General features: G+C 32.0%; 1 protein-coding gene across 1 annotated transcript; it reads right to left on the bottom strand.

Annotated features, from left to right (window-relative positions):
- Positions 1–3,307: 3,307 nt before the first annotated feature.
- LOC132301438 (uncharacterized) lies at positions 3,308–12,678 on the bottom strand. The gene is made up of 6 exons (XM_059798688.1): positions 12,479–12,678; positions 12,091–12,380; positions 10,733–10,792; positions 10,268–10,516; positions 9,959–10,035; positions 3,308–3,710 (listed from the first exon to the last, which is right to left on the bottom strand). Exons 1-6 carry the CDS (start codon positions 12,676–12,678, stop codon positions 3,693–3,695), a joined length of 894 nt encoding a protein of 297 aa, XP_059654671.1. The 3' UTR covers positions 3,308–3,692.
- Positions 12,679–13,589: the final 911 nt, after the last annotated feature.

The following is a 13,589-nucleotide window of genomic DNA, read 5'->3' as shown; positions in this document are numbered from 1 at the left end:
AACTGGATTCGCGTTAGGTTGAGATATATTGCGAGAGCCGTTGTATGCAATTGCTCCCTATCACAGTCATGGCATTTGACTCTTAAGCATGAGAAAATTATAGACTCTTTTATTAATTAATAATTACTTTGATTTGTTCGGCGAATTTTTCGGAATCCTTAGAACGACACTTTGGGTAGTTATGTAATTAATAGTTAGAGGGTTATATTTTCAATATTTGCATCATTGTTACTTGTATTTATTTTGTATTGATTATGGTTGATCACAAAGTAAATTCAAATGCCTTCGTGTGTTTTTAGACAAAATGATTTATTATATATTTATTTATTTAAATTATTATTTTTGTCAAACAAATGTTTTATTGTGGTCGAGCCAGAAATAATCAAAGGTACCAAAATAAATATATTAATTAAGTAGTTGGATTGATGGTTTTATTTATCCGATAACTAATTATGCATAGAGAGGTCAAAGTGCAATATTGACTTAAAGGTTATTTATTATTTAATTGAAGTTCAATTAATTTCTTTTAGTGGAGTAGAAATTAATTTATGAATTAATTGAATTGGGTCCATGGACGGGGCCAATTATTAATTCATTGTAACCAATAAAATAATAGGGCCAATGAATTCTCACTCATAGCCCAACTTGATATTAGAATTATATTAGATTTGAGACATGTAAATTAGAGATTGAGAAGGATTCGTTGTTTCATTTTCTTTACCTTTATGTTACCTATAAATATACATAGTCTATATATATTTTGTGGATGATTTTTAGAAGAAGGAAAAATGAATTTATTTTCTCTCTTTAGAAAATTAGGGTTTATGTTCTCATCTAATGGAGGCTCCCACAAGCCTAATTTTCCAAGGTCATTCATGGAGGCTTATGAGTGATTTCTAAAGGCAAAACAATTACCAAGAAGATGGAGATCCAAGGAGAAGGTTTCTTGCTAAGGGATCTACAATAAGTGAGAACATTAACTTTAGAGGAAATATTTAAAGGTTTACTCAGAACTTTGATGTAAGTATTCAATCAATTAATTGAATGATACATCATATTTTTATTTTTGTATAAAACTTGTCTCTATGTGATGAATCAAGATTTATGAATCAAAATCCCTCGAAAAGTTTTTAAAACTAGCACGTTTCCCAACACGAAGTTAACTCGAATCTTGCATTTCCCGCCATTACTCAACCCTAGTTGCAATAACTCATATCTACAAAGAGTTTTCCCTCACCTTGTTTCAGTGTCCAAATTATCTACCTTTGAAGCAAGTGACTTCTCACAGCCTGAAAGGAAATAAGTAATGAATTCAAAAGAAGATCTAGTGTCCACCGACTACATGTCAGCAACCATGTGCTAGAATTAGCCTTGAATCAAATATTCAAAAAACTTCTTCACCTCCTCAATATTCAGCACATTCTAATTGATAATGTCCATACAAAGTTCAGGGCCGGAATCACTTTTTAGTGTATCGGAGCTGACATATTTTTGATTCATCTTAAGTCAGAAACAATGGAGTTTAGAGGGTTGGAATTTTTTTGGAAGAGATAAGAATATTATGGACCATTAAAGAGTCTAAATAGTATTTTTGTACATTTTTGTAATTAATTTGATAAAATTGATACTCAAACTTAATAATTTGAAAAAGTTAGACATATTTTAAAATATACATAATTAAGTAGAGTTTATTTAAAATTTTCCTATTTAAAAAGACCGATTGGGGCAAACAAATGCAATGATAACGAAGGGATATGGTTTACTTTTTTCTTTTTCTTTTTTAGCTATGGGATTATTTTCGCAAATTTACATTGAGGGTATTTTGATCATCACATTGTTCTTTTGTCATTTGAGTGGATTGGAGGTATTTTTGTAAATTTGTAAGTGTAAGGTAAATTAGGTAGTTAAAAGCATCTGGGCCTGCTTGACAATAATTAACAATAAAAGTGTGTTAGTTTGTTAAGCACGGCAAGGTTCCTACAAAACGCACGTTTTTTTAGAAGTTAATAATGATGATAGAGATGAGTCATGATGGTTCTATTTTTCTAAACACAGCCAAAAGTATCCCACCAAATAATTGTTAAATTCGGATCAATTAAGAAAATAATATTTAAATTTACTAGTTAGATTTATTTGTAAAAAAAAAAAGAAAACAATTATGACATGTTCTAATCACAATAACTGTGATGCTTAAAAATAAATAAATAAATAATTACAAAAAATATCCAGATTAATTCACCAAATCACTAAAGGCAAGAGAGTGTGAAGCAAAGTGTCACACTAATAATCCTTGAAGTATAAAAATACTCTTAGGTTCATTATTGACCGTGGTATCACATTTAACAAGTAACTCGTAAACTTTCTGTAGGGTTGAGGAGTATATAATAATTATTTTAAAATAGCATACTTCCCCTATAAATAGACCTTAAATTCTGTGTTTGGTATAAGATAAAACTTGATCATATCTGTTATCTCATAATGGCCTTTTCTAATGCCAGCATTCCAGTTAACTGTCAGCCAGAGGTTTTTCGTCCATTAGGAAACTTTAGCCCTAGTTTATGGGGTGAACGTTTCTGCTCAGTTTCTTTAGATAACCAGGTAACATTTCTGTACAATATACATTCACGTACTTAATGTGAATGTGTGTGTGAGAGAGAGAGAGAGCTAGAGAGTAATCCGAAGTTTTGAAAAAATAGTGTAATGCCGGAAAGGCATTCCAATATTATCACTGCTTTATTTAGTTTTCTACACTGTCTTCTTAATTCCTCAATTTTGTTTTCAGTAGTTTTCTTAATTTATTTTTTCATTTGTAGTTTGTCTTTAATTTATTGAAGATATATCATAGGTAACTAGGACGTACTAGTAACTGGAGCATTGACAAAGCTGAAATTATATATATACAAGCAACTAGAGAAGTTATATATAATTGACATATAATCAAGGCCTCTACATAAGTTGGTGTAATTTGGCTATGCATGCAGGTGATGGAAATGTACGCTAAGGAGATTGAAATTCTGAAAGAAAAAGTGACAAGTATGCTGGTAGATGCACAAAGTAAAGCATCTGAGAAAATGAAATTGATTAACACACTCGAACGCCTCGGTGTCTCCTATCACTTTGAGAAGGAGATTAATGAGCAGTTGGAACAAATCTTCCATTCCCATGCCCACTTTGAAGATTATGAAGACTACAATGATCTGAACACAGCTGCTGTTCATTTTCGAGTGTTCAGACAGCATGGTTATAAAATGTCATGTGGTAAGTTCCCGTTATCTAATATATATATATATATATATTAGACCACCTAAAAAACAAACAATATCTGCCCGTTCTTTCTTATTTGTAATTAAGGAGACAAATACTGTTTTGTGCGGTCAATCTGGCACTATGTACGTGTATATATATATCTACACATATCAAAGCATGAAAAATCACTTCCTCTCCATAAAGATGACTGATATGGTATGATGGCTTATGAATCAGATGTCTTCAACAAATTCAAGGACTGCAATGGGAAATTCAATGAAAAACTTACCAAGGATGCAATGGGTATGCTAAGCTTGTATGAAGCTGCACATTTGAGGATACATGGAGAAGATATTCTTGATGAGGCTCTTGCTTTCACAACCACTAACCTTCAGTCCATGCAAACCGAATTAAGTCCTTTTCTTGCCAAGCAAGTGATGCATGCCCTAAAGCAACCACTCCACCTGGGTGTCCCAAGAGTAGAGGCAAGGCATTATATCTCTATCTACCAGGAAGACGTTTCTAAGAACGAATTGCTGCTGAAGCTTGCAAAGTTGGACTTCAATATGTTACAGTCCATGCACAAACAAGAATTATGCCACATCTCAAGGTAATGTGTAGATATATATAGATATATATATGAATGCTGGAATACAATTTAGAATTTTCTAAAATAGGTTATAAATATTTCATGTCTAAATACATTAACGTATCTAGTAATTTTTTGTTTGGCTAGAAACACACTTACTTGTCCTTATAGAAACTTAAAAAAAAACAAGAAAACCCTTCTATTTTTTACTTTGAAAGGCGAGAAAGTACCAAAATACTACAAAGTTACAATTTTTAATAAACTAATTTAGGACTTGAACCCTCAACCCTCTTAATATGGGGAAGAGAAGTTATACCATTGGTCTTATATAACACATTAGGTGGTTTGTTGTTTTGTAATCTTTCTCTAATCTTCTAAATCTTCTCAGAGGTTCTCAAACAATAACAAGACACACCATACGGTGAGAGAGATAATATTTGTCCTAAATCTAATTGTTCCCTTGTTTTGTAAATAGGTGGTGGAAAGATTTGGATTTTGCATCAAAAATTTCTTATGCAAGAGACAGGGTCGTTGAGTGCTATTTTTGGGGAATGGCAACTTATTTTGAACCCCGTTACTCCCTTGGGTGGATCATATTTACAAAAACATTGATTATGGTCTCAGTTATGGATGATACATATGATGCATATGGTACACTTGAAGAACTCAAACCTTTTACAGATGCAATACAAAGGTATAATTTATTATGTAATTGTTGCTTTTTAGTTTTTTAGAGTTTCTTATTGAAGATAATTTTATATTTGGCAAGAAACTAACTTGAAGTCTTAATTCATAAAGCCCATCAAAAACTAGCTACTACCAACAATTTTTGGAGCTCTAAATGAAATTTTTTCTTCAGTCAATTTTTGTAGGTTTTTTTTTTTTTTTTTGGGTAAATAACTTTCGTAGTCTTTGTTGCCTCGAGATTCTATTTTTCATAATGATCGAATTATATCTGATCATGTTTCTACTTTTCCAGTTATTTTAGATACAATTTGCAACAGGAACAATGTAAAGTATGTGGTCCATTTTTGGATGAAAATCCACATCTGGATACAGAGAAAAATAAATAAATAAATAAATAAATAAAATTAAAGTTTTTGTTCTATGAACAATTTCATTTCATTGTGAATGAATCGGAATTGATGCTTTACTACACCGCCTAATTCATAGATCTTACATATTAGAATCATACATGAAAGTTTTTCTTACTTTGCCTTCTCTACGAGAATAACAAGAAAAAAAAATGACGAATGTCAATCTGCTCATTTTTATTGTTCAACTATATATATATCTATATATATATATATATAATGGTATTAAATAATTTGATATTTTCTAGGTGGGATGTCAACTTCAATCAGCTATCAGATTACAAGATATTCTACACGACGCTCCTAGGTCTATATGAAGAATTAAATAAAGAAATGATAAAGCAAGGAAGATCCTATAGTATTGATTATTCAAAAGATACAGTATGGCCCACCTAAGCTTTTCCTGCCATATATATATATATAATCTCTTTTCTTTTTCTTTTTTGTTGATTTTAGTTTTCTTTTCTTTCTTCAATTTCCCTGTTTTTTAGAAAGGAGTAGGCCTATTTTGATTCAGTTTTTTTAAAATAGTTCTCAACAAAACTGCTTTGGAAAACTATAAAATTAAAAACAGTTCCCAAAATAGAGACTTTTCTTAAATAAAATTTTAAAAACTGCAACCAAACAAGTTCATATACATTTTTTCAATTTTTTAGTTATCCAAAAACAGAAAAATCATTTTCAAAAAGTTTTTTTTTTTAATTAACCCGGGGTGTCCAAGATGGCACAAACCTTTAGGACTCTTCAACAACCCGACTAATTTCCGAGGACCCGGAAGGGCGCCTCCCTATTTAGGTCGGATAAATCATTGTAGGGGCAGCGGAGGCTAGCTAAAAAGAACACCCAACGGACTCGAACCCCCTTGGGCTTGTTAAACCCCAAAGTTCAACGAGTAAACCGCTGGGACATATCCGAATTAAGTAGATCATTTTCAAAAGTTGAATCAAACAAATTGGTTATATTTCATAAATTCTAGTATTAATTCATGTTTATTTTGTTTTAACTGGTGAACAGGTTAAAGAACTAGCAAGGAGTTACTATATTGAGGCAAAGTGGTTTAATAAAAGATATGTGTCATCATTTGATGAATATATGGACAATGGCTTAATCACTGCCACTTACTACCTAATTACAACATCTTTCATGGGCATGGGAGAAATTGCTACGATTGAGGCATTTGATTGGGTACAAACTAAACCTAAAATTCTTGTTGCTTCAAGTACAATATGACGGCTCATGAACGACATAGTGTCAACCGAGGTATATATAATAACCGAGTCTTTTTTTTTTCACCTCCTCTTTGAGAGTAGGGAGATTATATCATTCGACTAATGACCCATTGTTTAGACCCCATTAAATGTAAACATTGATCCTCTAATACATATTGATGAGTTTTTGACATTTGAAGAAAGAACAAGAGAGGGGACACACGGCTACGGGGATTGAATGCTACACGAAGCAGCATGGACTGTCGAAAGATGAGGTAATTGATGAGTTCAATAGAAAGATTGAGTATGCTTGGAAAGATATCAATGAGGAATGCCTCATCAAGCCAAACTCCATCTCGATGCATCTTCGCATGCAAGTTCTCAATCTTACGCGGGTGACAGATGTCGTCTACAAGTGCGAAGACGCATACACTCATCCAGAAAGAGTGTTGAAAGATCACATTGTCTCTATGTTCATTGATCCCATACCCCTGTGAGCATGAATTTGTTGCTTCTGTTTTTGGAGTTTGGTTTGTGTTCGTCTCATCAGTTGGTATATTTTATCATTATATGAATGGTTTGATATTCATTCATATGATGAACCGAATAAGGGTCCTCATGTAATGTAGCTTTTAATTAAGTACTCCACATTTCTCTGGTTTAATAAGAATCGTTTGCAACCTCCATATATATATATATTTGTCTCTACTGAGTTTCACTTAATCATTCGTGCATGGATTTGGTCTGGTTAGAATTTCCAGATATTTATTCAACTCCATTGATTTGTTTACAAAAATGTAATGTGAGATCATGTTGGGTTACTCATAACCAATTAAGATACTCAAGACTGTTCAAGTGGAATGGAGAAAAACCATGAATTGATCAAGGGATTTTTTGGACCTTTTATTTTTTTAAATTTTTTTTAAAGGTGAAGTTTTTTTTTTTAAAAGTGAAGTTTTTTTTTTTTTTTTTTTTTTTTTTTTTTTTGATGACCCAGAACTCCCTGAAACAAGGCTCCTTAGGGACCCCACCCCATGACGCCAAACTGGGGGTAATGTAGCACAGCTCCATAGCCACACACCGGATGAGTCGAGAACATAGGAGGCTTTGGAGGATTTAAAGGTGAAGTTGGTTGGGAGTATATAAATATAAAGAAGACTGTACAAGTCCAATGGTAACAACGCTAAAGGCAAGGCAAGGCCCAGTGCAAATTACAAAACCATGGCATAAGCCCAACCCACAAGCATACCAAAGTCATAGACTTTAGATTCTGCAACCATTGAACCTGATTCCATGCCTACAGCCTAGCTTTAAATTCATCGAAGAAATTATTAAATGGTCATGACTATGAATACTTGGTGGATTAAAAATGATCTTACGAGTGTGCATTAATATATTATGAAAAAAATTCAACATTAATTTTCATTGTATTGATCCACCAAATTTTAAATAATCGAGAAGCATCTACTAATCTCTCCCAATAATGCCCAAAGCATAGAGCAAACTAAACACAATGGACGGGCATTGCCTTTGTGTCTAAGTAAGCTAAATCTCCTTCCCATCTATTCTTTAAATGCAAGTTCTCAGCAATCACACATCACCATTCCATGTGAGGCTCAAACCAGGGGCGGAGCAAGAAAATTTAGGTTGGGGGAGCGGATTTGTACTATGTAACTAAGGTTAAAAAATTTTATAAATTAATTATAATATAATTTTGTTTAGATGTTATTTATAGTATATATATTTTCAGAAAATTCAAAAATGAGAAAAATATAACTTAATAGAAGATAAAAAAACCTATATTAGAAAGAAGAATATAGAGAAAAAAACGGTGAGTTACAATTATTACTATTAGAGAATTAATTTTCTTTCATCAATTGTTTTAGTTTTTCAAAAATCTAATTTTTGAAAGAAATTTTTTGAATACTTTGATTCCACTTGGGAAATATATGCCTAGCTAAATGAAAGATTAAAAAAAATAATGAATTTTAACTAAACAAAATAATTTTAAATTAAACAAGATGCCAATAAATAATTATAATTCTAGATATTTTTCTTGTAAATACCATTTTGTAAAAAAAATTGACAAAAAATGCTTAATGCATTAGGGAACATTAGTGATTTTTATCCTTTTTTTCTCTTGAATTAATATTATAGATATTATAAATGTGTATGTAATTCAAATAACAATGTGTTGTGAAAATGACTACAATAATAATAAACTTAAATTTTTGTTTCTCAATATTCGACCTTTTAGAAGTATAGTTAAAATGGTCCAAGTTCAAAGTTATTTTCAAACTTTCTATTTTCAAACTTTCTATTTTGCATCAGTATAAAAGCGTTTTGAAAAAATTGGGAGGCCATTAAATTTTTTAATGGAATTCAGGGACAATATTTATAAATTAATTAATATTTAAGGGACATTAATAACATTTTCAAAAAAGGTTTTTTTTTTTTTTTTTATTGGGAGAGGGGAGTGTAAAAGCGGCAAAATTAAGTAATAGATAATGAGAATTTGAGTGAGAGGAATGATATCCATTGAAAAAGATTGTGTGATTTAAACTCAGACACCTCCCCTTTTGTGTTGCATAATACAAAGCTGGTTAGTTAGTAGTGTAATAATTTAATGATCCAATAAACCCAGAGGAATGAACAAGTATTATTGCTCAATTTTTATGACTGGTTAAATTTCCAAATTAATAAATGATTACAATCTACAACAATCACAAAGAATCAATAAAGTAAAGCAAAAGACCTCGTCACTCACCGTCTGAAACTTACTCCCAGTTACTATCTTATACACACCCAACGGTTCAAAGAAGAAATCTGGTTGATAAAGACCAAAACCAACAAAGCTCCATGCTCCCAACACAACCACAAGTAGTTATGGCAGCTAGTAGGCACTGATACTTCTACGGTTTGATACCTAGGATATACGGATACTTAGGGTGTGTTTGGTAGGGTTGATTTGGAGGGATAGGGAGAGAAGAAAAGAGAGGATAGTGTAAGTTTGTGTTTGGGTAAGTTAAGTGGAGGGATAGGGAGGGATAAGGAGAGATAGGGAGGGATAACTATCCCTCCTTATCTCTTATTTGCTTTCTCCTCAATTTTGAGAAGATATGGAGAGATAGGGAGAGAAAGGATAGTGATTTTAGTGGTATTTTGATAATACCAAAATTAGCCTCCACAATCAATACACAGATTTATTATTCCATTCAAGTCCCATGGTTATAAAAGGGTAAAAAAGTAATTTGTCTATTATCCTTTCTTTTCTTTTCTCTCTTCTATCTTATCCAAACAAGAATAACTATCCTTTCTTTTTTTTTCTCCCCTATCTATCCAAACACAAATAGAAATTATTACTATCCTTTCTTTTCTTTTCTTTTCTCACTAATACTATCCTTTCTTTTCTTTTCTTTTCTCTCATAACTAATACTATCCAAACACACCCTAATTGAAAGACCATCACTCTCGAAGTTGAGAGCAGCGATACAATCGATAATGTCAAGGCCAAGATTCAGGTCCTTCTCCTTCTCTCTCTATATGTGTAAACTTGTAAATACATTGACCGATTAAAGCGCAATCTTTTGTTGCACTTTTGCGCTTTGATTATTTTGATTTTGATTTTGATTACGATTATGATTGGTTTCGTTGATTTTTTTCTTTTTCAAGCAGTAAATATGTTATTTATTCATGGATGATTTGTGAGTTTTGCTGATTTTAGGGTTTCTAATAAATTTTAGTTTTTAGTCGTTTCTTTTTATGTTTTGTTGGGGATAATATTGTTGTTGTTCAATAGACCCAAAAATGATCAAGAATACCTGCCCTTGAATGCCCATTTGCATCGCAACGATCAGGTCTAAAATAACCCCACGAATTGGACAGCCCATCAGGTATGCTGCAAACTCACATAAGAAAATCAATTATTAGCAAAGGTCAGAGTAAGAGTTATCAAAGTTTTTCATCAATGCTCAAAATGTAGAAAACTAAAAATAGCTGTGTAGTCTGTAGCTTTGACACTATTTCACACATATATAATAAAGACTTAAGGTTTTAAACAAACAAAGTATCATAATCTAATCATAAGTCCTCCAACTATAAAAATTGCATCTGAGAGAAACTGGACTTACCTGCAAGGAGATGCCCTGCTTCATGAACTAGGATTCGACGTCTATATGGAGGCCAATAACTTGAGATTTGAGCTAAACAAGTACCGCCAAGGAAGATAGAGTCCATCATGCCTAATCCTAACATGGCTGCAAGGTTAGGTCCGATATCTATTCCTTGATTTAGCAGAAATGATACCCCGCCAAGTAGAGCAATTAAAAGAACACTGGAGCTTCCAGAAAGACCCCATTTCTTTGGCGAAAGTTTAGACACTGGACTAGGAAAAAGAAAATCCAAATGATACATTCCATCAAAATATAGTTTTAAATAGAAGTGACAATAACTTGAAACATAATAGAATTAAACAGTATTAGAAATTACTTCAATTCAAGAGGAAAGATTATAACATGTGACAACTAATGCTCTCAAACAAAGGGTAAGTTCCATTACTTTAGAGCATTGGAATAACTTTGCCAAAGATACCACACCTTCCAAACCAGTTGAAGACTTCAAAACAGACGGTGTAACATCTCTTGGTCCCTCAAGAACTGCAAAAGTAGAAAATTCATGGAAAGATAATGTGAGATAATTATAGAATGCCATAATGGCAAAATGACATGCAAACTCACTGACAGTAACAAAAAATTACAAATACAATTTAATTACATTAATATGAGCATAACATAAATACGCATTTATGAAAAGCAAGCTTTTAAAAATCATATATAGAAACCAGAAGTGGTGAGTCACTGTCTGATAGGGAAAGCACTAGGAAATTCAATGAAAGTAACAACAATACTTTTTGACAACTGTGACAGTAACAATTAATTATGATGATATTAACAATAAATTTATGACCTATGACATAATTCTTGTAACAAGGGGCTGCTCCACGGATTGGTGCTTTCAACTTATATCCACAGGAAACCCATGGATTGATAATTGTTAGATCACAAAGTGTTCTTGCTCAGTTGTGTTCCTAGTCATCCTTTAGTTAGTGTTACCTCATTTTAGAACTTACAGAGTAGCAAGCTGCAGAGACAGCATCATGCTGTTGTAAATTCTTACTTCAAATTTAATTTAGACTAACCAAAAAAAAATTGTACATGTAGTATTAACTATAAGTCTATAAGTAACAATATTAACATAATTAAAATCTCTCACACAAACACCAAGAAATATATTTCTTCCCTAACTAAAGTGAACTCCAAAAAAATATATGCACACACACACAAACATATATTTTTTCCAGAATAAACATATGCATATATTTTCCTTAGAGGCACTTTGATGAAGCCCTCCGCCTAAAGGAATTTTAAAATTGCAGCTCTGTTGCTCTTGCTCCTGTTATACACAAGTATGACCACACCACTACAATGATAATACAAAATAAATTACAATCATAATATTTTTGATATCCTGCCCATCTCAAAAAAAAAAAAAAAAAAAAAAAAAAAAAATAATAAAAATAATAAAATCAGCTACTTAGGAATGGCTAACAAATCATCCTGAACTAAATCCCATATATAAAATAATATTTCATACATGTGTGTATTGGTGGGGTGCCCTGCTCACTTGATGAAACAATTGTTTCAATTGGTACTAAAAAAGTTGCCAAAAAGGAACAAAATAAAGAAGTTCTCAACTACAAATTTATTGCACTACTCTCCTAATAAGTATTCACAATTGATTAGAAATGGGAAAAAAAAAAAAAAAAAAAAAAGCAAACATATAATGGACAATTGCATCATATGGGCGTCTAAACTTGCGAAGACTGAACAAAAAAGGGACAAAATTTGCAGCAAATTAAATAAAATTTCACCCCAATAAAATGACAAGAGATTACCAATACTCCAGCATTTCCCAAAATTGGGCAAAAACCCTCTGTCTTTGAGAAACGTATAGGCACTCCCAACAAGCCTCATATCATCAGCATTCAAGCAAGTATCTAAAACCTCCCAATCCCTCTTCAACCTAAACAATTCCAATTCACCACCACCATCACCACCACCACCCAGAGACCCAGATGACCCAATTGAAGAATCCTCTGGTTCGACATCTTGCAGGAACCGAAGAGCTCGAGCGAGGTCCTTGTCCTTCACCGCGTCCTCGTAATCTTGCCACTCTCTCAGAGCTCTGGTTGTTATGTGTAGTTGTACTTTCAGGCTAAAAGGATTGGTGTCTCCAAGGGGTGTTTTGGAAATGGTGGTGTCCGTAAGGGAGCAAAGTTAGACTGGCGACCACTTCTATTGGATTTGAGGGAAAATTGTGGTGTGCGAAGGCGAAAAACAGAGTGCCGTCGCCATTGGAGAGAGCGGAGTAGAAAAGAAGCATTAAATGGGAAATGTTTTGTGATGAATTCGGGCTGCCTATGGGCCAAACCATTATCAGCCCAGCAGTTAAGCCCAGATGTCCAGAATGTAGCCCATGACATTAAATTCACGCTAACAATTTATTTAGGAATAATTATATTTACCTCTCATATAGTTTAAAATATAACACCAATTTGCCTCAATTGTATTATATGACAATTATATTCTTTGTACTTTTATTTGTTATAGACAAAATAACCAGTTCAAACTTTTAAAAGATATTTTCAGGTTTTAAGTAAACAAAAGTGCTATATTTACTCATACCTAAATCAATTAATGTTATATTTGAAATTAGATGAAAAATACAAATTATTTAGACAATCCAGGTAGATATAATTATTCCATTTATTTATTAAGAACTTCGTTATTATATATATATATATATATATATATATATATATATATATATATATTACAAGTTATTTATTTATCTAGGTAGTATAATTTTGGTATGTTTCATGACATCAATTAATTATTCGTCTTTTTTATAATATTAATTTAAATAATAAACAAATAGTACCTCTCTTTATAAATGAAAATTTTAAAACTTGAAGAGTGTAGTCAAATGGATTGAAAGTTTTAAGCATACTTAAAATAAATAAATCAGCTTAAAATCATAAATTCTGACAATTAAGAATCAACTCACTATTCTAAACGTAGCCGGATAGTATTTCTTTTCTTTTTCTTTTTTGTTTTGAACTCTTGGGAGTCCTAAATTCCTAATATTATAATAATATGTACAACAAATTTTTGATTTTAAATAAAAAAGAAAAGTTTTCTTTTGAATTGAGTTCCTACTTAGTTAATTGTATTTCTCATCGCTATTGGCTTCTTCTAATAAAAGATTTAATCCTAGGAACATTTTCGTGTGGCCTCTGTCCAATTTCTCTTTCAATAAATAATTTTTGGCCCCGTATAAAATTCAGAAAGAAATAAAATGACAAAAGAAAACCGAAAACCAGAAAATTAAAAT

Source organism: Cornus florida, unplaced genomic scaffold (assembly GCF_030987335.1).
Source record: "Cornus florida cultivar Cherokee Brave unplaced genomic scaffold, ASM3098733v1 CherokeeBrave_3.0.0_Hap2_Chr03, whole genome shotgun sequence".
In the NCBI taxonomy this organism is placed as follows: domain Eukaryota; kingdom Viridiplantae; phylum Streptophyta; class Magnoliopsida; order Cornales; family Cornaceae; genus Cornus; species Cornus florida.
The sequence above is the reverse complement of the archived record's forward strand: the minus strand, read 5'-3'. Positions and strand labels throughout refer to the sequence as shown.